The sequence below is a fragment of the Jaculus jaculus genome, chromosome 3, assembly GCF_020740685.1.
Source record: "Jaculus jaculus isolate mJacJac1 chromosome 3, mJacJac1.mat.Y.cur, whole genome shotgun sequence".
In the NCBI taxonomy this organism is placed as follows: domain Eukaryota; kingdom Metazoa; phylum Chordata; class Mammalia; order Rodentia; family Dipodidae; genus Jaculus; species Jaculus jaculus.
Genome location: NC_059104.1, coordinates 166260296 through 166284278, shown reverse-complemented (window position 1 = coordinate 166284278; position 23983 = coordinate 166260296). Strand labels below are relative to the sequence as shown.

At 52.7% G+C, this 23983-nt stretch overlaps 1 protein-coding gene across 1 annotated transcript in view; it reads right to left on the bottom strand.

Moving 5' to 3' along the window:
* Window positions 1-298: 298 nt before the first annotated feature.
* The window catches only part of LOC101611971 (guanylate cyclase D-like), a 44413-nt gene continuing 20728 nt past the window's right edge, over window positions 299-23983 (bottom strand). The window contains exons 12-19 of the mRNA XM_045146122.1: window positions 19659-19807; window positions 14951-15114; window positions 13863-14055; window positions 8810-8984; window positions 7849-7947; window positions 6955-7049; window positions 4623-4708; window positions 299-546 (exon numbers count right to left, since the gene is read on the bottom strand). Of these exons, the coding sequence (XP_045002057.1) occupies window positions 438-546; window positions 4623-4708; window positions 6955-7049; window positions 7849-7947; window positions 8810-8984; window positions 13863-14055; window positions 14951-15114; window positions 19659-19807 (1070 nt within the window). The 3' untranslated portion in view covers window positions 299-437. The remainder of the gene's footprint in view (window positions 547-4622; window positions 4709-6954; window positions 7050-7848; window positions 7948-8809; window positions 8985-13862; window positions 14056-14950; window positions 15115-19658; window positions 19808-23983) is intronic.

Here is a 23983-nt window from a genome sequence, read left to right as displayed (position 1 = left end):
CTGAGCCTGAGGAGCCTGCATCTGTGCACATAGATTTCACTGTGTGTGTGTGTGTGTGTGTGTGTGTTCACATGTGTGTGGATTCTCGTGCATGTTGCACATGGGGGCCATGCCCCCTGGGACAAAGGTCTTCTTCACTCCAGTCTCAGTCACTTGTGTGTGAGGTGGGGACAGGACCCTCCTCTGGACTGATACAGTGAGCTTTCTGCATCAACATAGCTTGCCCAGCATGAAACAAAACACCAGGCAAGGGAGTATTTCTATTTTTACTGTTTTCATGTCAAGAGGTCAGGTTACCCTTGGGAGTCATACAAGAATGCATCAGGTAATACCTCTCATGGAAGCCACCAGGGAACTCAGGGACAGGAGTTGGGGCAGGAAGTGGCTGGGTGGCCCAGTGTCGCCGCTGCTGTGGCCCCTGCCCCACTGGCCTGTCCTCAGGGCCGGGCCTGGACCATTTCTGAGCTTCCTGGCCCAGCTGAAGCCCGGCGGACTTTGGCAAAAGCCATCCTGATTTCTTGGTTGACGAGGTCCTGCCAGGGGTCCCTGGGGAAAAAAAAAAAGAAAGGAGAAGAATGGATCATGAGCGACGGCCCAGGACAACAGATGTGGCCATCTGGGGCTCATCCGGAGCTGACATGTGCCCTTCACTCCCTCCCGTGTCTCCCGATGCCTAGGAGCTCTGCCTGGGGCACACCACCACCTTCCCTGGCTTAGGCTGTATGAGCCAGATGCCCAGATGGGTGGTGCATCTTCTCCAAGGCCATATGATGCCTCCCTCATTTACCCTTGTGGCTTTAAGTCCAGTGGCCCCTCGGGAGATGAGGAACCGGCCCAGTTCTGTTTCCTACTTGTGCTGTGGCTCTGAGAGCAGGTATTTGTCTTGATCCAGAGGATGAGGCAGGGTTCTGAGAGACAGCCACCTGCATAGGACGCTTTTATTTATTTTATTTTATTTTTTGATTTTTCGAGGAAGGGTCTCACTCTAGCCCAGGCTGATGTGGACTTCACTGTGTAGTCTCAGGGTGGCCTCGAACTCACGGCGATCCTCCTACCTCTGCCCCCCCCACCTCCACCGAGTGCTGGGATTAAAGGCGTGCATCACCACGGCCCGCAGAACGCTTTTATTTTGTCAGCACTGAGGAACAAGCATGGAGCTTCACACATGCTAGGTAAGCCACCAACTGAGTCATACCCTCCTCTTCCCCCCACCATGGCCCTAAGGAATACAATGAAGCCTAGGTGGCAAGGGCAGAAGGAGAACTTTGTGGGGTGTCTCTGGGCTCTGCTACCTGGGTGGGTGGCGACACCAAGACATTAAAGGAACAGCTTCTAGCTCATTCCCCCAATTCCTACCTGACCCCTGATGGAGGTAGTCTTCTCTGTGTCTGTACTTTACGTGTGTGCATGTCTATGCACACGCACAGCCCCAGACAGTTCCCCTGCAGTGTCTGAATACACATCCTCCCATTCCTGCCCGGGGTTTGGGAGGCTCCGCATCAGGAGATTTTCTCTGAAACTAATCTCTGCTTTGTTCCCTCCCTGAGCCAAAAGACAAAAATGTTTCTGGCACTTTCTAAACGTTCTGGCTGTCTGGGAATGGAAAAGGCATCAGCTGAGAAAGCTCAGGATGATAAATGTCTGCCAGACCTCCAGGTTCCCGGTCACAGGACAGGGTGGCCAGGGAGAGGCGGGACTTCCGGAGGTGCGGGAGCAGACAGAGCTCACTTTCTCAAGGCTGCAAGCACTGGAGAGTGGACGTGTGGGCCTGTTGGCGATCAGGCTCTTGGGAGACTAGCAGAGCAAGCGGTGTCTGGCCCACGTGCCAGCACAGAGCACCAGGAGTAACGAGTACAGAGACCACCATCCATGTCAGCTGGGGGGTGACAGGAGCACCCCATTTAGAATACATGACCAGGGATAGGAGAGATGGCTTAGCGGTTAAGACACTTGCCTGACCTAGGTTCAATTTCCCAGTACCCACGGAAGCCAGATGTCAAAGTGGTACATGCGTCTGGAGTTCATTTGCAGTGGCTAGAGGCCTTGGTGCGCCCATTCTTTCTCTCTGTACTTGCTTCTCCCTCTCTCAAATCAATAAGTTAAATTAAATAGAACGTGTGACCGGAGTCCTTCTAAAGGAGGCAGCATTTGAGCTGAGGCCTGTGTGATCGGAAAAGGGAAAGTCGGCTGGGATTGGCTCAGTGCAGGCTGGGTTCTAGCCCAGCACCACAAAATCAATAAAGGATGCTGGGTTATAACACATTCAGAAGGGGGCTGGAGGGACGGTTTAGCAGTTGAGGCATTTGCCTGCAAAGCCAAGGACCCAGGTTCGATTCCCCAGCTCCCACATTAGCCATATGCATAAGGGGGGCACATGCGTCTGGAGTTGGTTTGCAGTGGCTGGAGGCCCTGGGCTCAACCCATTCTCTCTGCCCCCGCCTTTCTCTGTCAAATAAATAAATAAATAAAAAGAAAAGATTCAGAAGGCACGGGGCATCCTCAGTGATAGCAGCAGTGAGGGCGAGCCTTGGGGTGAGAAGAAGCGACGTGTGTTTGAGGAAGCAATGGGGGGGGGGGGCACATGAGTAGGCGGTAGGTAAAGCAAGCTGGGGACGGGCACCCCAGAGACCCTCAGGGGAGTCTTGGCCTGGGCCAGAGTAAGAGGAGAGTTCGTGGTAACAGTGTTTTCATCTTGCAAAGGGCGCTTTGTCTGCAGGGAAGAGATGGATGGAGAGGCACAGCGGATGAGGGGAAATAGTTGGGAGCCCTGCGGCGGTGGGTCAGGTGAGAAGCAGATGGAGGCCCCGGGCTGAGTTGGAGACTTGGAGGCGGAAAAGCCAGCCGGAGGGCACTGTGTGGGCGGCAGGGCCGCAGGGTATGCGCGTGTGTAAGTGTGCACGTGTGCGTGTATGCAGGAGCTGCTCCTGGGCTTGGGTGGGTCCAGATGCTTTCTCACCAGTGGGGAAGTCTGAGAAGCTCCCGGACGAGATAGGGAGGGACAGGTAGACAGATGGACGAGGCAGGAAGGGCCCGGCTTCAGACGGAGGACCGAGAGAACTCAAGGGCCAGGTATCAAGGGCAGGTGACCTCTGGGGCTCTGCAGGGCCTTGGGGCTTCAGTGTGAGCTGCAGAGAGGCGCGGCATGGCCAGCGATGCCTGGCAGGGGAAGCTTGGAAAGACAGGCAGTGGGCCTGGAGAACCCCAACACTGGGTGGAAGAAGATAGGGGAGGGTGTGGAGGGAACCAAGGAGGGCCAACAGGAGAGGGGGCAGAGCCAGCAGCTTTCAGGCAAGTGGGGGCAGCTGGGGGAACTAAATCTGCCCACTGTAGTGCCAAAGACGGACTGAGATCATAGGCCATCTGGGAGGGTGGCGCGAAAGTCAGACCTCAGGGCTGATGGCAACTGGACGAGGAGGTGAAGCGATAGAGGCAGACAGTGACCTTCTGAGAAGATGGCCTTGGAGGAGAGTGCGGCTGAGCGCTAGGGGAGGGGAGGCCAGAGGCCTGTTCCTTAGGACACAGGGGAGGCCTGTGGAGGTGACAGGGAAGGGACATGGCTTGAGATCATAGCAGGGCTAGGTTCTCCACTGGCCCCAGGCCTGTGTCCCCGTCCCCTGACCCGCCACACACACACACAGCGCAGCCGGCCTTAGCAGCTGCTCATGCCAAAACTGTCAACCAAGGGGAAGGGCCTGCTGTGCCGAGGCCTTGCCACACGTGTAGCTGACTGTAGAGGCGGCTGCCATCTACTCTTCCGCCTCGGCCCTTGGGACCCGCTGGGTGTGTCGAGGGCCACAGGGCCTTTGAAGGCAGACAGGGCAATGCCTGCCTCAAGAACCTCTCTGTCCTTGCTTCTGGGTGCCCAAGGGCTATGACCGTCACAGCAAGAGCAGAACAAAGATGGCCACCCACAGGCCCCGTTCATGTCGGTCCTGATGCTGGGATGCTCAGACTGGGGTGCCTTTGGCCCTGGCCTTTCCCCCACGAGGCTCATATATCAGCATTTCTTGTCTTTGAGGAATGTGAAGGGGAGGCTTTGGGTGTGGGTCACCCCTGAACAAAGAGGAGCCAGAAGGAAGTTAGCACGAAGGAAGAACTCTGGGACAGGCCTGGATTTTGGCCCAAGCTCGGCTGCAGGCATGCTGTGGGACCCCGCAGGGACCCCGCGCGTCCGCTGCCCAGCCTCTGCTGGTGAAATGACCCTTTTGATCTCTGTGGTTCCCGGGACCTTCTCGGGTCATTGGTCCTTCTTCCAGGAAGGCTTCCTACTGCCCAAGATCAGAGAAGTGAGAAAGAGCACCCGGGATCCACTTCTGAGGAAGCTGAATGGTGACCAAGATACAGCTGGTCAGTTCAGAGCGGAAAGTCCCTTGGTGCTGAGAGAGGGGCTCAGATGACATGACAAACACTCGGGCCAGCAAGGTGAGTACCCTTGGGGGGTCCAAGCACACGCTAAGCAGCCTGGCAGGCACCCTGCTACAGGGCTGAGGTGGCCGTCACCCCAGCAGTGGAAAGACGGTGTTTACTGAACACTTGCCAAGTCTTCCACACAAGGCAGCTCATGCTCTGATAGGAAGACAACCCTAAAGCCAAAAGCACAGCTTGGACCCCTTCACACTTACCCAGGCTTGATGGGCAGAGGCGCAGGGAGTGGTCTGCAGAAACCCGCCTTCCCTGCCAGCCAATAGGTTTCCTCCACACCCTTCCCCTAGGACAGAGCAAGGCAGAGGTCAGCCCAGGGAAGGAGAAGTGACAACTTCTGAGAGCTCGGCGGAGAGCTGGGAGGAGGTCCAAGCCTGCGCTGCCACTCCACCTCTCTGTATCTCATAAAGCCATTGCGAGTATTAAACACGGCAACACTTATCAGTGCAAGAAATAACCTCAGAAGGTGGGTCTGGAAGCTAAGACTGAGCTGTGCACCATCTGTGACTTTCTGTGGCCTTAGGGGGTTGTTGGGGGGAGGCTTGGTGGCTTTCTCTGGGGTGGGGCCAAAGGTGTCTGGAGGTTAGGCGGGAGAGAATGAGAGGCCACTGAGGCACCATGGTGCCTTGGCCCCCACATGTCCCTGTGCCATTAAGGTCCTCTGTATCTCAGGACACCTTGTGTCATGACCCCGAGCCTGCCCCGGCTCAACCCCAGCTGGCTCTCCCACAACCTCAACTCTCCTGAGCCCAGGCAGACGTTGGTCCTCGCTGGCTGTGAGACCATGCTCTTGCTGATTGCCCCCCGCAGGCTGTACCTCCCGCTCTGGCAGCCCACAATGTAGAGAAGGAAGTTTCCCACCTCTACTACACCCTTCAAGGCTCAGGGCGCACTGCAGAAGAGGTGGTGGAAAGAATAGAGGAGGGCTGGAGAGATGGCTTAGTGGTTAAGGCATTTGCCTTCAAAACCAAAGGTCCCAGGTTCGAGTCCCCAGGACCCACATTAGCCAGATGCACAAGGTGGTGCATGCATCTGGAGTGTGTTTGCAGTGGCTGGAGGCCCTGGCAAGCCCATTCTCTCTGCCTCTTTCTCTCACACACTCACAAGTAGATAAATAAAAATTTGAAAAAAAAATTAAAGAATAGAAGAGCCAAAATCGGGGAGGAGTGCTTTAGAATGCTATCCTCTGGACACGAAGGGGACGTTGAACTCATGACCTCACATGGCTGTCATTACCTGAACAATATTATGCCCATCAGAGGCGGGGAAACACCCAAAACATCAAAACAGAAGAGGGAAAGGAGTTCAGTGGAGGGGCCAGAGGTCAAAAGAAAGGAATGAGAAGGGACTGTGATCAAAATACATTACGTAGGGGACTGGAGAGATGCTCAGTGGTTAAAGGTGTTTGCTTGCCAACCCTGTCAGCCTGGGTTCAATTTCTCAGCCACCCATGTAAAGCCAGACCCCTAAAGTGAGAAAGGCATCTGGCATTTGCAGTGGCCAGAGGTGCTGGTGTGCCCACATATGTACAAATAAAAATTTAAGAATATTTTATGTACAAGTATGAAAATAGTAAATTAGTTTAAAAAAAGTTTTTATTTTGTCCCAAATGCCTTCAGTGAGTCCCCAGAGAGCACCTTATTCTGATATCCAGCCATAGTTACAGATCTGGATCTTTATTTATTTATTTTTTTCTCAAGGCAGGGCAGGGTCTCACTCTACCTCAGGCTGATCTGGATTTCACTGTGTAGTCTCAGGGTGGCCTCGAACTCACAGTGATCCTCCTACCTCTGCCTCCCCAGTGCTGGGGTTAAAGGTGGGCGCCATGACACTCGGCAAGGGTCTGGGTCTTTAAACCACTCTACTCCTGTCTCCTACTGCACCTGGTCCTAGCTAAAGAATTGTGGGGAGTGGGATAGAACCCAGTGGGGTAAAAGGAAATAAAGTCACTGCCTTCCTCAAGTACTAACACAAAAAAGACTGCCGAGGCGACCAGCTTTGCTGAGCACTGGAGGTCCCCATGGGCATGTCCTCTCAACCTGACCCTGTAGCAGTGGAGAGCTGTTCATGGGGCTGGTGAGTACACAGAGAAGGCAAGACAGCCACCACTGGGGGACACGAGGAGAAAGAAGAGGTGTTTGTGGGCCAGGGCAGGCTTTGTGGGAGGTGATGGCGGGGTTCTGCGGCCTGGATAGGAGCTCGGTGCAGCTCTGGAGAATGCACACGCTTTGGAAGAGTCAGATCACGTGGTGAGCTGTGACTTTGCATAACGGAGTTTCTTCCAATGGGGGCAAGATTTCTTGTCCTTGCGTGACTGCTCCGAGCGACACAGCGTGTTACATTTGTTGGGTACCAGCCAGCGGGCCACACGGGAGGCTCACTGGTGCACCAAAGAACCAATGGCTCCCGGAAAGAAATGTTTCCCAATCCAGAGAGCAGAGAGGACACGTGGAGGGGAATCACCTTCACCACCCCCCCGCTCTGCTCCTGCTGCCCAGAAACCGGTCCCCAGGGGCCAGAGTGTCCCCTCACCTTCAGCTCAGTCTGGCCTCTGATGTCGACTCTGTAGCCTTCGTCGAGGCTGAGAAGGGCCTGGACAGTGCTTCGGCTGACGTGGATCCTGTAGGCTGGGAAGAAAGGGAATGAGAAAACCACCGCCTGCTGATACCTTTAGGAGTGTGCAAGAGCTCCAGCTCCAAGCATTTGCGCACAAAATCATGATCCCTATAACACCTTTCTTCTGACTTTATACTGCAGTTGGCCTCTAAATCAGACCCCAAGGAAAAGCAAACTACGTAAGTTAAAATGAAGACAGAGCCCCAGGAACACGATTTTTACTTGTAGGGAAGTCTATGGAGGCCAACTCAGAAGAGAAGAGTGTGTTTTATTTCTCTTTTTCAGAGAAGGGTTATCACGTCCTGTTCCGCATTATGTGCACGGAGCAACATGAGGGGTCTCAGCAGCCATCCGACCAGAGGGCAAGGCCCTGCGACCTCACCCTTCTTGTCAAGCCATCGAAGAGCTTCCTGCTCCAGGAGGGACCTAAAATGCTGGGGATGTCTCCACGGTGCTGTTGGGGGCTGACCTAGCGTCATGAGGGCCGGCATGCTGCTGAGAAAAACCCACACTGGAAGGGGGTCACCTCACTGCAAGGCTTGCAGACAAGAAGTAGTGACAGGAGGACCCTAAGAAGCCAGATGCAGAGGTGGGCGAGGAGCCGTTTTCCTGCATCTCAAATCATTCTTTTCTCTACCAGTTCCCTCGGGAAGCTAAGAACACCAGCGTCTCCATTTGCTTTGCCATTGGGGTATGCTGGCATTGGGGGGCGGGGTGACACGGTGACTAAGCACCACCTCAGAGGGCCCCCACTGCTGGGCTGGTCAGGAAAGCGAATTCCTTTTTCTGACAGGAGGACAAGATACTCACGCAGCCCTGTGGACTCCATCCGGGAGGCAGTGTTCACAGTGTCCCCGAAGAGACAGTACCGAGGCATGGTGAGCCCCACGACCCCTGCCACACAGGGCCCTGAAACCCAAATGTGCCCCCATGAGCACCCACCGGTCCTAGACCAGAGATCCCAGTGCTGGCTGGCTTCCCACTGCGCCAGAACCCCCTCTCAGGATCCTGGGCTCGGGATCACGCTGTTTGGAATCCCCATCAACACCGAGGGGAGGCAACCCGTGTGCTGGGTTCTATCCTGGGGGCTCCAACCCGAGGGTAGATGCGTAAACGCAGTAGGACAAGGGGAGCAGTGTGTCAGCCCACAGTAGGGCTACCAGGCAGGCCAGGGGACTGCTAGAGGAGGCAATGCCTGAGCTCTGGCTTGAAGGAAGAGTTGGGGGAGCAGCAGGTACAAAGGCGGGGACCTATAGAACTGTTGCTGAGGGTGGATGGAAGGAAGGCCGCAGGCAGAGGCCTGGGGGGGGGGGGTAGGCTAGAGAGGCTGTAGAGCTTGAGGCTGCAAGGTACAGGGACTGTGGACTTGATCCCGCAAGAGGGAGCCATGGAAGAGGGGGCAGGGCATGGGGAGTGTGTCTCAGAGCCCCCTGAAGTCTCTCCCAGACACAGGTCAGCCAGCATATAGTTGCTTGCGTAATCACGGGCGATTTCTGCCTCTTCCATCAGACTACCTTCTCCGCATGGAATCCGATGCCTTTGACTTGATACTGAGGTTAAGAGACACCCCCCCCCCCAGCAAACCCAACCCCAAACAAATCTGAGAATTTGAATACCCCAGAGTCTTGATGTGAAGCATGAGATAAGGAAAGGAAGGCAGAAGGCTTTTCTGAGTGAGTTTTAAGATGCAGCCTCTGGGCTGACCCATTAATGCAGCAGAGAGTGCAGGGAGGCCCGTGTGGTCTCACCGGGGTGCCCAGCCCATACCCACCTGAGTGCAGACCAGCCCTGACGAGGATGGGCACGTCAGGCGCATGCCTCATCCGGAAGTCCCCTGCAGAGCTGAGCATGTCTAGGGCCATGTTGGCGATCTCCGCAGCGTGCCGGTTCCCATTGCGCCGAGGCAGACCAGACGCCACCATGTAAGCGTCTCCAATAGTCTCCACCTGCAAGCCATGACCTCATGCTGGGGTGGCATCCACCACCTCTGTCTGACTCTATAAGCTGCCTCTGCTACACCCCATGGGCCTTGCCCACACTGTCAACTCTGCGAGGTCCCCACACACACACAGGCACTTTGCACTGATCAGAGGTGTATACTTCAGGTGGCCCCTGTCTATGTGGCAGGTGACAGACCTTGTCTCTCTCTGACCCTAACCACAAACTCCTGGGCAGCAGACTGGCCCATCACAGTTTCCTTTGAAGAGGATACCTGTTGGGGAAAGTGCTGGTACCCTTTGGGCTTCTGTGGTAGTTTGAATAGATGGCCCCCAATACATTCAAGTGTTTTATTAGTTTTTAGTTTGCATCTGCAGCCACCTGACTGGAGGCAGTGTCGCCGGGCAGATCTTAAGGTGTGGTGGTGGGTTTGAGATTTCAATCTGAAGATACGCAAAGTATCTTCCAGCTGGAGTTCCTGAAGTGTGCTGTGCTGTGTGGCTTTTGGCATTTTGGCTTGTGGCTTCTCTTCTCTCTCTGTGTTTGGTCCTCTGAAGGCAGGCCAGCTTCTTCTGCCATTATGGAACTGCCCCTGGATCTGTAAGCTTCAATAAATCCCTTCCTCCATAACTGTGCCTGGTCTGGAAGTTCGTCTTAGTGAACCTGCAGCTGTCTGGATAGAAAGTGGGCTCCACACTGGCCTGTGACACAAGTCTGTCATCCTAGCACTGAGCAGAAGGATGCCGCAAGTTTCAGGCCCCCCTGAATTACACAGTGAGACCCCATCCCCATCCCTGGCCTCTGCCGAAGCCCTGGAGGGTAGAGAGGAACTGACGGTGAGCGGGCAACCTCTGGAGAGTGATCTTGGCCTGTGGATTTTCACAGAATACCCCCTTTAGCCCTGCGAAGGATGGGTTGCCTCTGCGCACAGGTTAAGACACTGGCCAGAGAAGGAAAAGCCTCCATCAAAGTCACTGAGCAAGTGGGAGCCGCCGAGTTAGCCTCCCACGTGTGCTTGCTGGTGGGCAGGCCCTAGCTCTCGCCCCTCTCCTGGCTACGCGCTGCCCTCTGAGGAGGTGACAAACGGGTACCCAGGTCCACCCCAGGCTCTGCCCGGGCAGAGCACTTCTGCTAAAGCCCTAGCTTCCTCTTCCGTGTGCCTGTGAGAAGGGGTTGCAAGAGACAGGGGTAACCTGGAGCCCACTTTGTCAGGGCCAGACCCTGAGCCCCCCCAAGTGGAGCAGGCCTGAATGGTGGCCCACCCCACTTCCCCAGCTCCACACCTTTCCAGCTGTGCTTTATGGGATGGACACTGTCTCTCCAGAGCGCCAGGCCAACCTCATCCCGTGTCCCTCTGTCATCCATCAGACGCTTTCTGTTCCTCAGGACAGCACATGCTCATCGCCAGGCCAGACCCACTTGTCCTGTCTCCCCTAAGCTGACCTTCCCACAGCCCCAGCCCTCCAGAGCCCAGGGCCACTAGCTTGCTGGCCCTCACAAAGGAAGTACAACCAGCAGTGAGTGCCCGGATGCAGCTGAGACCCTGGCTCTCGTCCATACGTGCGCCAAGTTCAGAGGAGGAGGCCGAGAATAAGGGCCGTGCACTATCAAACACGCCTGTGAAGCCTAAGTCTGTCCTCACCCCCCCCCCCACACACACACATAACGGGCTCTTCTCTGAGCCTGTTCCTCATCTGTACACAGGGATCATCCATCCTGATCCGGGCATTCACAGAGCTAAAGGAGACACCCTCAGGCCAAGTTCACCCTCTGGCCACCGCCAGCGCCTCACTTATCCTGGGCTTTAGCAGAGGACAGGGGTCAGAGCTGGCCTCTGGCGTTGCGTTGTTGTCTGAGTGAGAGATAGCATTTTCTCATGTTTGTTTGTTTTAAATTTTGTTGCTATTTCTTTATTTGAGAGACAGAGATATGGAAACAGGCAGGTAGAGAGAAAGACTGAGAGAATGGGCACGCCAGACACTGCAAATGAACTCCAGATGTGTGCGCCCCCTTGTGCATCTGGCTTATGTGGGGCCTGGGGAGTCGAACCTGGGTCCTTTGGCTTTGCAGGCAAGCGCCTTAACCACTAAGCCATCCCTCCAGCCCCTTGTTTGTTTTGAGACAGGATCTGATTATATGCCAGGCTGGTCTGGAACTCACTATGTAGTCAAGGATGACCTTGCACTTCTGATTCTCCTGTTTCCATGACCCAAGTACTGAGACTAGAGGCATGTCCCACCATTCTAGCCTAAGGGTTTGGGTCAACCTCTGTCCCCGCCTGGTGCTCCATGTCCCATTCTTTCCCTTGAGCTCCAGGGCTCTGTCCATGAAATCATTCACTTAGAGATGTTAATTCTAGGGGAGATGGATCCCAGACCCCCACAGGTGCAGCAAATGGTTGCTTGGCTGCCTCCCAGCCCAGAACGGCTTGAGGAGCGTCAGCAGATCCTGACTCAGATGGAGGGAAACCCGGGGTGGCAGGCAGGAGTGATGAGAGGCTTGTCACACATCCCAGGACCCCCACCCTCAGCTCCCCACATCTGGAAGGGTGTATGGGCCTGGTTGGATCTCATTTGCCTCCGCCAGGAAGATACAGGCCCCTTGGCCAGAGTTCAGAGCAGAGCAGCAAAGTGATTCACAAACGACACATGTGTGAGGGAAGATTAGCAGATGAGGGAGAGACAGGCCTGGGGTGAGTCAGGGCAGATCAAAGTGCTGGGACTCAGCAAGACACCCATGGGACTGGGGGGTGGGGAGGGGGAGACAGGGGAGGCAGCGCAGCCTACAAGACAGCACTTGGTATCATGCAGTCTTCAGGGGGAGCAGGAAAGCATCTATGACCTTGGATGTTCATGGAAGGTTCTGTGAGCGTGGCCTCTGGACAGCCCAGGCTCCTGTCCTGACCCCAGAGCCACCTCCTGCTGTGTGTGTGTGACCTCAGGCAGGTCTCTTCCCTCTCTGGGCCTCAGGGTGGAAGCAGACTATGATTGATGTTCAGGGAAAGTATGGGAGCAGCAGATAGGGGTACCTAACCCTGTGCCTGGGAGGCACAAGCAAATCAGAGACAAAAAAAGATGGCTGCAGGAGGAGAGGTGTGTTGTGCGCCCGGAGGAGGTGGGGTGCCGGCAAAGTGTGAGAGCAAAGCCTGAGGGGGCCATGGGGAGTCATCAGTGGGAAGAGATGTGTCTGGAGAGGAGGTGGAGCCAGCTCAGGAGGGCCTTAGTGCCACAGTGGCCATGCCACTTGATCCAAGGGTGAGCCTCCTTGCCAAGATGCCTTGAGACCCAAGTTCCACCCTCAGCTTCACACAACCCTCCTCCCCTCTATCACCTCATTTCCTCATCTGTAAATTAGGGGTGCCAGCCCCTCATTAGTAAATTGTCATGTGGCTGGCCCTACGAGTTGGTATACCCAAACCACTTAATACTAGCACCCAGCATCCAGTAGGCACACCGTGAGTTCTGGGGTACTATAAATGGTGCCAGCCACAGCCTGCCGGGTGCCTCAGCCCACTGACTCCCCCTTCTCACGCATCCTTCCAGCTGCTGACCCCCCAGAGTCTGGCATCCTTGCCTGCCCCTTGGAAGATTCTACCAGAAGGAGCTGCTAGGTCCCAAACAGGGATGAAGACAAATGGGGCCTCATTCAGGGTGATGCTGGGGACCCCTTTCCTAGCTTCTCAACCATGTGAAACTGCTCCAGGTCACCAGCTCCTGGACCAGCATCAGGGACAAGTTAGGGGTCAGGGTCCCCACAGGATGGTGGGAGGGGGCCAATCAATGTCCCCAATCTCAGCTGACAAACACCTCTACATCATCGGTGACCTTCCAGGACAGGGTCTCTAGTCCACAGATTGGAACCAGGACCAGAAAGAAGAAGACATTTGGCCAAAGCCACACAGAAGTTGGTGGCCAGGCTGGAACTCAAAGTCAGGAGCCAACATGGAACTGAGGCTCATGACATCTTTTCTGAGGTCCTTAATGTCTTCTCGACCCTTCCATCACAGCTGCTCCATGTCATGTCCAGCTACGGGTGGATCCATTCAGCATTTCTCACTCACAGCCCTTCCAAGCCTCGGGCCCTGGCTCACTGTACCCCACTGCCTGGCTGGAAGCACCTTGCCCAGCCTGGGCAATGTGGAAGACAGCTCCTGTTCCAGGAAGCGACCTCTGCTCTCCAGGCATGTACTCCTCACCTCCTCAGACTCCCCCAGTGGGGGATGTTGTCACCATCATCTACCTACGGGGCTAAAACCTCCTACAGGATGGAGACCGGAGCTGGTTTTATGTACCCATGATCAGGCACAGAAGGGCTTGTCCATGTAAGTGTTAAAGGGATAGACAGACAGATGAGTAAAAAAAAAAAAAAAAAAAAAAAAAAACTGGAAAAAAAAAAACACAAAATGCTATACTCTCCACCCCTCTCTGGATCCACAGATCCCATCCAGAACTGGCATTTATTTCTGATCTCTTCCAGATAAATAGGATTTATCAGGAAAAGCAGTGTGCCCCATACCAGGTTAGAGCTCAAGAGGCTTCTGCCCTCTCTTTCACATCCTGGCCACAGCATGTGAACAGTCTCAAGATAGACTGTGGACAGAGCTTTGTGCCCCCAGCTAAGGATCCAACAAGATAGAGGTCCTAATGAAGATCAGAGAGCTGCCACCATATCCAGTCCACAGCTAATCAGAGACGTATGGGTGAGTCCCAGAGAAGCTTCCGGTTGACTTCTAGGCTTCTGATAAATGCTGATCGTTTTATACTACTAGGCTTTGAGGCAATTGGTTGTACAGCAATAGCTAAGTGATACAAACACATATACGGATGAATGGGAGTCCATTCACAATGCGTGGAAGAGAACAGAATGCCACCACCTGCTGTCCTCACCTTATACACATCATGGCTCCCCAGGACAGCATCGAACAGTGTGTAGAGGTCGTTGAGCAAACCCACAACCTCCATGGGCTCACTCAGCGCTGAGATGGTGGTGAAGCCCACAATGTCACTGAAGTAGATGGTAACTTGGTCAAAGTACTCTGGTTCCACGGCTGTCCCCCTCTTCAGAGCATCGGCCACAGATCTGAAGGGATGGGAGAAGCCGGAATCACAAGGCAAGAACCTTTTTTTAATAGCATGGAGGTTGCGGGGAGCTTAGGGAGGAAATTCTGGATCAAGCATGAGAGGGACTGGTGTGCTTGCTGTCCTAGAGCTTCCTCTGGAGTGAAGTGGGAGCACTGTGTCCCCCTCCTTGCTCTCAGGACATGAGACAGCAGGAGCCCAATATTTAAGTGTCCAGCACAGTGCCTAACACATAGTAAGGGTCTGGAGAGATGGCTCATTGGTTAAGGCACCTGCCTGCAAAACCTATGAGTTTGATTCCCCAGTACCCACATAAAACCAGATACATAAAGTGGCACATGCATCTGGACTTTGTTTGAAGCAGCTAGAGGGCCTGGGATATCCATTCTCTCTCTATCTCTCCTTGCAAATAAATACAGAGTTAAAAAAATACATCGGACAAGGAGCTGGGGGAAGCTAGCTCAGTAGATCAAGTGTTTATTGCACAAGCACAAGGATCTGAGTTCTGATCCCCAGCTCCCACTTAGAATCCAGCTGTGGTGGCACATGCCTGTAATCCCAGTACCCAGGAGAGGAGAATAGGCAGATCCCCAAGGTGAACTGACTAGCTAGATGAGCTGAATCAGTGATCTCTGGGTTCCACAAGAGATCCTGCCTCAAGCAAATAGGGAGGAGAGAATAGAGGAAGACACCCGGTATTAACTTCCAGCCTCCACACACATGCACATACATGTGTATCTGCAAACACACACATACACACACACATACTGGATAAATGAGCTGGAATGAATGACTAAACAAGTTCATAGAGCCCAGATTCTCTGAGCACCTCCTATATCCCAGAGCCCAGTGGGAAGCAGACACTAGAGGCACCTCACGCCCCTGAGGCCACTCACGGAGGGAGCATCTGGGAAAGCAGCCTTTCTGTCTTCCGCCTCTCCAATTCCAGCTCCTCTGTCCGCTCCTGCACCAGGTCCTCCAGGCTCCGGGAATACTTCTCCAGCATCTGCAGCATGGAGTCTGCAACACTGCTCTTTTTGCCTCGAATGATGCTCTTGAACTGAAGACGGAAAAAACTCTCGTGATGTTCATTCATGCAGACCAGTGCATCCTGCCCTGTGATCTGGGATTCTGGGAGTGAGCCAGACAGAGTCCCTGCCTGGAGCAGATGGATTAGAGTGGGAAGCAAATGTGTAGATAAGGAGGCTACAACAGCTCCAACAGGGAAAGGCACAGATGAAAGGAAATTTCTGAGTGGGGTGAGTAGGCAGGAACAGGAACCTTTGCAAAAGATCCCGTGCCCAGCCCAACATTACCATCAAAAACACACAATCAGGGCTGAAGAGATGGTTTAGCGGTTAGGGCTCTTGCCTGAAAAGCCTAAGAACTCATGTTCAAATCTCCAGGTCCCACATAGCCCGATGCACAGTGACACAAGTGTGCAATAACACACATGTGCACAAGGGGGCACACACAACTGGAGTTCATTCGACACATGCTGAAGGTCCTAGTGTGCCCATTCTCTCTTTCTCTCTGCCTATCTTTCTCTCAAAAATTAAAAAAAAAATGGCTAAAGAGATGGCTTAGCGGTTAAGGCATTTGCCGGCAAAGCCAAAGGACTTCAGTAAATTCCCCAGGACCCACATAAGCCAGATGCACAAGGTAGCACATGCATCTGGAGTTCATTTGCAGTGGCTGGATGCCCTGGTGCGCCCATTCTCTCTCTCTCTCTTTGTCTGCCTCTCTCGCTCTCTCAAGTAAATAAATAAAATTAAAAAACAAAGCATACAAACCTATTACATGGGGCCTCAAAGCAACCAATGGGTTGAGCACTCTGTGATCGTCTTAAAGATATTGATGGACAGTGGATGGATGGATGCATGCATGCATGAATGTATGGACGGATGGATGGATGGCTGGACAGATAGATAGTTGGGTAATGGTAGATGGATAAATAGAATGTATCAATTCTCTCATTTTTACCCCCTTTAAATATGTGAGGGCCTTAGGGTCGAAAGGGACTAAAGATCTAGGGAAACAAAAGTTTCTAGGAGTGAATGAAGTTAGCAGGCCAAATGCATGCTAGAAGTTGATTGTTATTTTGGATATATTTCCTACCAACAAAACAAAAGAGGTAAACTGTAGATTACACAGTCAGTGAGTCCCCAAGATAATGGAATGGTAAATGCACATTACGCCCAGTGCCAAGCAAAAAGAAACATCTCTATGGTCTTCACTTGAAGACCCTGTGTGTGGTCATAAACTTCCCCCTCAATGACAAGCCTTCAGAAAAGCTACCAGAACCTTCCCCAGTGTGGCTTACTCCTTCCCAAAGTGAGGAAACAGACAAATGATGGGAAAAGCGAAAAGTGCCTATTCTTGTCTAAATCTAACAGCCTCAGCGTGTGCATGCTCATGCACGTGTGTGTGTGTGTGTGTGTGTGTGCATGCGTGTGTGTGTTTGTGTGTATTACTTAATACTTCTTTCAGCCCTGTGTCTGCAAGAAGGACTGACAGAAGTGCCTGAAGTGTACCTAAGGTGTGTTGCTAATTAACAGTGGAAGCACAGTATAAAAGTCAGGACGGAGCTGGAGAGATGGCTTAGCGGTTAAGGTGCTTACCTGCAAAGCCTAAGGACCCAGGTTTGACTCTCCAGAAACCATGTAAGCCAGACACACAAGGTGATGCATGTACACAAAGTGGTACAAGCACCTGGAGTTTCATTGCAGTGGTTAGAGGCCCTGGCATCCCAATTCTCTCTCTCTCTCATAAAATAAATAATAATTGTTTTAAATTATTTTTATTTATTTACTTGAGAGCGACAGACAGAAAGGAGGAGAGAGAGAGAGAGAGAGAGAGAATGGGCACGCCAGGGCCTTCAGCCACTGCAAACAAACTCCAGACGCGTGCGCCCCCTTGTGCATCTGGCTAACGTGGGTCTGGGGAATCAAGCCTTGAACCGGGGTCTTTAGGCTTCACAGGCAAGCGCTTAACCACTAAGCCACTTCTCCAGCCCCTAATAATTTTTTTTTTTAAGTCAGGATGGGCGAGATGACCTTGAAATACCAGCAAGAACATGCAGCTAATGACAAGGTCACCTCTGCATTGAGGACCACTGTTTATTATTTATTTATTTATTTGTGAGAGAGAAAGAGGGAGAACAAGACAGAGAGATAAAGAGAATGGGCATGCCAAGGCCTTCAGTCACTGCAAACAAACTCCAGACACGTGTACTGCCTTATGCATCTGGCTTACCTGGGAATTGAACCTGGGTCCTTTGACTTCATGGGCAAATGCCTTAGCTGCTAAGCCATCTCTCCAGTCCCCCCTTTTTAAAACAAAGTAACAGAATCAGCTAGGCACAGTGGTGCACACCTCTAATCCCAGTACTTGGGAGGCTGAAGTAGTAGGGGCCGCTGTTTGAGGCCAGTCTGAGACCTACATAGTGAATTCCAAGTCAGCCTGGGCTAGAGAGAGAGAGAGAGAGAGAAAAAAAAAAGGAATAATTTACCTGCCAAGGGTCACACAGTGGTAGAATTGAGTTTCAAACAAAAGTCTTTTTGTATTTCGTTTATCATGTGCTACCCCATTAAGTTAGGTCGTCATTTGGATTTTTCCCATTGTGTTCCCCCTTGTAATGCCCAGGAGCACAATCATAGGATCTGTGAATGACAATAGTTTTCCATGACCTTTCCAATATCCACTTTCTTGTCAAATTGCACTGGCTGCTATTCCCAGGCAATGCGAGGCAAACATAAACCAGGTATTTGGCATCAAGGTCAGCGTTCTTCCTCCTGTACTTCACTCCCTCCCTCTCAGAGAACTACTTTTTTTTTTTTGTAAAAATAGTTTTTAAATACTTGTTTTTATTTTATTACTTATTTGACAGAGAGAGAGAGAGAGAGAGAGAGAGAGAGAGAGAGGGAGGGAGGGAGGGAGAGAATGGGCACACCAGGGCCTCCAGCCACTGCAAATAAGTTTCAGACGCATGCGCCACCTGGTGCATCTGGCTTACGTGGGTCCTGGGGAATCAAACCTGAGTCCTTTGGCTTTGCAGGCAAATGCCTTAACCACTAAGCAATCCCTTCAGCCCCAGAGAACTACTTTTTAAACACATAGTTAGCTCCCTTGATGTCCCAGCCAGTGTTTAGGCCAGGGTAAGTTCTTTCTAGAGAAAACTAAGGCACAGCGGAGCAATTAACTTACCTAAGAGTAGGCAAGCAATAGCCTAGGTGTGATTCTGGCCTTGAGCCTCTTCCACAGTGATAGACCCCCCCACCTCCACCATTCTGAATGAGTGTGTGCTCATCCAGTCTCTTTGCTATGAGCCACAGGCAAGGGTCTTTCTCATAGTCACCCCTCATTCAAGGTCAGCGCATCCTAATTGGCTTGCTAGCCATGACCACCTCTGACCCTCTGGAAAGACCCCAGTCTGGTGTTTTAGGAAGTGGCTACTGTCCAACCTTGCGGTGACCCTTTCACGTTCACTTACTCTGAAGTCCAGATTATCATCTGTAAAGCGAGGCACCACCCTTGATGCTGTAGCGCACATAGAAAACGCTATGTGGCTTTCCCCAGGAGCCCCACGGGCTGCCTGGGCTGCTGCCTCTGCCCACCGGGCTGTGTCCCTCCGCACCTGTCCCCATATTCCTCTTGCTCGCTGAGCCTCACCTTGTGTGGTGGTTTGATTCAGGGGCCCCCCATAAACTTAGGTGTTCTGAATGCTAGGTTCCCAGCTGATGGATATTTGGGAATTAATGCCTCCTGGAGGGAATGTATTGTTGGGGGCGGGCTTAAGGGCTTTATAGCCAGTTTCCCCTTGCCAGTGTTTGGCACACCCTCCTGTTGCTGTGTCCCACCTTATGTTGGCCAGGGGGTGATGTCCACCCTTTGCTCATGCCGTCGTTTTCCCCTGCCATCGTGAAGCTTCCCCTCAAGCCTGTAAGCCAAAATAAGACTCTTTTTCCCCAGAAGCTGCTCTTGGTTAGGTGATTTCTACCAGCAATGCGAACCGGACTGCAACACCTTGGCAACTTGTCACTGAGGAGTGGGAAGGGAAGGCTGAAGGGCCAGCCCTGGAGGGGTGCCAGCTTGCTCAGCCAGGCCCACGGAGCCCCAAGGAGGCTTGCATCTCCCCTCCTGCTTCAGTCCCAAAGCAGGTTGGAGACTCCAGAGTCCCATCTTGTCTTGCCCTCCCTGACTTGAGAACCAGTGCCCTTTCCATGGCCACTAACAGATCCTGTTTAGGAGTCAGGAGGTGTGGTTAAGGGTGGAGCACCCCAGGAGCTCTGCTCTGCAGACAGACAGATGACAGACCCACAGACAGAGCTCCAGTCCTGTGATTCACTTGGGCAAGTCCCCTCACCCTGCTCTGCCTCGTTGCTCTCCTGCAGAGCCGGGACAACGGCATGTTGCCACAAGGGTGGAGTGGCCACGGGCAGCGAGGACACTCCAAGGGGTCTGTGGAGCTGCTGGCCCCTGTCCCCTGTCCCCTGCGTGGCGTTTCTAAGCTCCAAAGACAGAGCTGAGCTCGCATAGGGCTGCAAGGAGGTGCATGGGTGAGGGATTGCTTGGAAGCACCCCACTCCTCCAGGGAGCGCTGACCTGTGTGTAGATCTGGTCCAGGCTTAGTCTGTCATCTGGATCTTCCTCCCAGCATTGCTCCATCAGCCGGATGCACTCGGGCGGCCCTTGGTCAGGGGTCACCAGTGGCCGGCACAGGGGCGGGGGAGACGCCACCTTCTGGATGACTTCTGCAACAAACCCCATGGGTACCCTGGGTCAGGGTGTCCCGAGGACTTGTAGGAGAAGCCTTGTGGAAGCAGGACAGGCCTAAGGGAGTGGGGATCAGGCCCTAAGGGTACTGCTAGGCTCCCTCGTTCCCACCCCTGGGTGCGGTTGGCCAGTGCACCTGGCTTTGCGGGTCTTCTAGGACTGCCACGGGGCTTGGGTGTCAGTCAGACTCAGGGTCAGGAGATCTGGGTTTGAACCCTGGATCTGCCAGCACCTCTTCACAGGATGGAGGAGAAGACATGACCTCTCTCAGTGCCAGTCTCTGTCTGCTAAATGGACTCGGTAAACTGTCTTCTTAAGAGGGGTGCTGAGGGAGAAGGTGGCAGAGCTTAATCTCTCCATGGCCACCTGCTCTGTTGCCTGCCACACACACCCATGTGCTTAGAAGCTGGACAGCGTTGGCTCTCTCCACCAGCTCTGCCACCCTGAGACCAGCACCCGCCCTCACAAGAGTGAAGCAAAGCTGCCCACTAGTTACCCATCATCTCCCCAGGATGTTCCTGCTGGGGGGTCTTCCTGGCTCTACCCTGTGGAGCGAGCACCACCCAACTACATCAGGGCAGAGAGCCATCCTCTCGCCCTGACTCCGCTACTGATCGTTGCTCTGTGCCTCAGTCTCCCTGCCTGACAACTGTTGGAAGATGAAGGAGCCCAGAGACCCTCAAGTCTGGGAGGAAGAGACTCTGGAGCCCAAGCTCCGGCCAGCACAGGGCTTTGGTCATTCCTGTGCACTCTATGCAAGTCAGATCTTCTCTCTGAGCCTCAGTTTCCTCACTACACAATGGGCAGTAGCTATTGAAATTGTTAATAAGCCTGGGGGTCCCGGCAAGCAGTAAATGAGCCACAGCAGTGACTGGGGACATGCTGGTCCTGAAACAGGCTCTAACACAAAGGAAATTCCTCTGGGTTGTAAATAACTTTCCAAACCACAGCCTGATAAGGTCACCTGCGCCCAGGAATTGTTGTCCCAAACTGTGCAAACAGGCTATCATTAAGAATTAGTCAAGCCATGCCTAAGAGTCATATCTGGGAAAACAAATCAGGAAAGGAAATAGCCCTGTTCCAGTTGCATTTTTTTTCTTTCTTTGTTCCCCCACTCTCTGTCCTGCCTGCCCCTTCCCTTTAGAGATCCAGCTCAGCTGTGTCTGATCTCGTCAGCCTCAAAGCTGGGGAGTGGGGCTCCCCTTCCTTTGCTGTTCACCCGCTTGCTCTCCAATAAAGGACGGCCTGCTCTTGAGGTCGAATATTCTCTTTCTTTATCTCTACATTGCCCTAGTTGGTCTCAGCCCTGGACTCTGGTCCAACAGCTATAATATTATATGAGCTACTGGGCACAGCACAGTAACCTCATGGAGCCTGTGAGAAGAAGGCTTTTCCTGGATTTCAGATTTGATTCCCCAGGACCCACATAAGCCAGCTGCACAAGGTGGCACACACATCTGGAGTTTGTTTGCAGTGGCTGGAGGCCCTTGCATGCCCATTCTCTCTCTGTCTGTCTGCCTCTTTCTCTCTTAAGTAAACAATAAATAAATAAATAAATGAAACTGTGAGACTCGGGAGAAAACCTGGGAACTCCTAAAACCACACCCCTCGAGCTACTCAGGCAGGTACAGAGTGACTCCTATGCACCAGATTCTTTGCCTCGAGTGCAAATCTGTGTACACAGACATCTCCAGGCCAGCATCTTAGTCTCTATTTTACATACGAGGAAACTGATACTCTGACGAAGGCAAATAGGCATGAAGCTGACCTTTGGTCAAAGCTAATTTCTCAATCCTGGGCTCCTTGAGAACGGAGACAGCACACCCAGTATTTAGCAGGCTTGGACTGAGCGCTGCGTGAGTGTGACCCAGGCCCTGCATGCAAAGCCTAATGTAGCCTCCTCGCAGGGCTTTGCCGGCACACGTGACTTGCAGACCCCATCTGGGTGGTCCTGTCCTCCCCTGGCAGGCAGACGGTGAACAAATGACCTGATCAGTCTGCTGTCCTGTCCCTTCTCCACCTCGTGAGCCCAGATCTGGAATGAGTGCCATCAGCTGCGGAGAGCTTTGGTGGGGGAAGGGAGCGGGACCAGGGCCCCTGCCAGTTAAAAAGACCATCCAAGCCCAGGCGTTGTGGCACATGCCTTTAATCCCAGCATTTGGGAGGCAGAGGTAGGAGGATTGCTATGAGTTCAAGGCCACCCTGAGACTACATAGTGAATTCCAGGTCAGCCTGGACCAGAGTGAGATCCTACCTTGAAAAACCAAAAAAAAAAAAAAAAAAAAAGGCCACCCACTAGGGTGGGCTCAGCTCTGCCTCCCCCCTGTCCTGGGCTGAGGTGCTGGAGGATCTCTGGGGATCAGGAATTCAGCAGCAGAGACATAGCAGAGGGAATAAATGCGGAGCAGCCTGGGACGCAGGGAGCCCTGACATAACACAGAAGGAAGGAGACATTTCTAGAGTTGGGCCCTAAAACTGGGACCACAAGGCAGAATACAGACCCTGGGGTGATATACACTTGGAAGGATGGGAACAGTAGGTCCCTGTAGGAACCCCACAAGGGCAGGTGACCAAGCCTCTAGATGGCCTTCTGTCTGGCACATTTTTATTGGATCTCCATTTTAGGGTTTTTTGTTTGTTTATTTGTTTGAGAGCAATAGACAGAGAGAGAAAGAGGCAGATAGACAGAGAATGGGCGCACCAGGGCCTCTAGCCACTGCAAAGGAACTCCAGACACGTGCACCCCTTGTGCATCTAGCTAACATGGGTTCTGGGGAATCGAGCCTTGAACCGGGGTCCTTAGGCTTGACAGGCAAGCACTTAACCGCCAAGCCATCTCTCCAGCCCTGGTTTTTTTTTTTTTTTTTTTTTTTTTTTTTACATATGTATATACATGCTGTGTAGAGGTGTGTGTGTGCATGTGTCTATGTGTGTGGGTGCATATGCATGAGTGTGCCTGTGTGTATGGAGGCCAGAGGCAGACACTGGGTGGCTTCCTCAGTTGCTCTCCTCCTTATTTTTTTAAATTTAATTAATTAATTTATTTGCAAGCAGAGAGAGAGAGAGGTAGAAGAAAGACAGACAGAGAATGGGTACGTCAGGGCCTCTAGCCACTGCAAACAAACTCCAGATGCAGTGTCCCCTTGTGTATCTGGCTTACATGGGACCTGGAGAATCAAACCTGGGTCCTTTAGCTTCACAGGCAAATGCCTATACCACTAAGCCATTTCTCTAGCTCTCCACCTTATTTTTTGAAATATTATTTATTTATTTATGAAAGAGTCAGAGAGAGAGAGAATGAGCACTCCAGGGCTCCCAGCCACTGCAAAACAACTCCAGATGCATGCATTGCCATGTGCATCTGGCTTACGTGGGACCTGGAGAATCAAACCCAGATTCTTCACAGGCAGGCGCCTTAACTGCTAAGCCATCTCTCCAGTCCCTCCACCTTATATTTGAGACAGGGTCTGTCACTGAATCTAGAGTTCACTGATCCAGCTAGTGTAGCTGGCCAGCCAATCCTGGGGATCTTCCTGTCTCCGCCTCTTCAGCACCTGGAGGACAGACGCAGGCCTCCAAGCCCCACTTCCACAGGGGTGCTGGAGATCCTGAGCGCAGGTCCTTCTGCGTGTGTGACAAGCATTTTACTCACAGAACCGTCTCTTCAGCCCCCCTGTATCTCCATCTTAAATATGAGGATACTGAGGCTTGGGGAGTTATGTAAAGCTACACAGCAAATAAATGATAACACGACAGAGGTCTGTATAGACACACGGTGGCTAGGCTGGGAGACATGTGGCTTGGGAAAGAGATAAAGCGTAACACTGGGAGAAGAAGGAAGGGAGAAGTTTGTATTTAGAAGCTGATGTCATTAGCCCCCAGAACTTGTCAACTGCACTTTTGGAAGATAGTTAAAGGCTGTGTGGCTTAAGTAAAAACAACAACATCAAAAAAAAAAAAAAAAAAAAAAAAAAAAAAAAAAAAAACAGGGCTGGAGAGATGGCTTAGTGGCTAAGGTGCTTGCCTGCAAAGCCAAAGGACCCAGGTTCAATTCCCCAGAACCCACATAAGCCAGACACACATGCATCTGGAGTTCGTTTGCAGTGGCTGGAGGCCCTGACATGCCCATTCCCCCCTCTCTCCTCTCTCTCTCT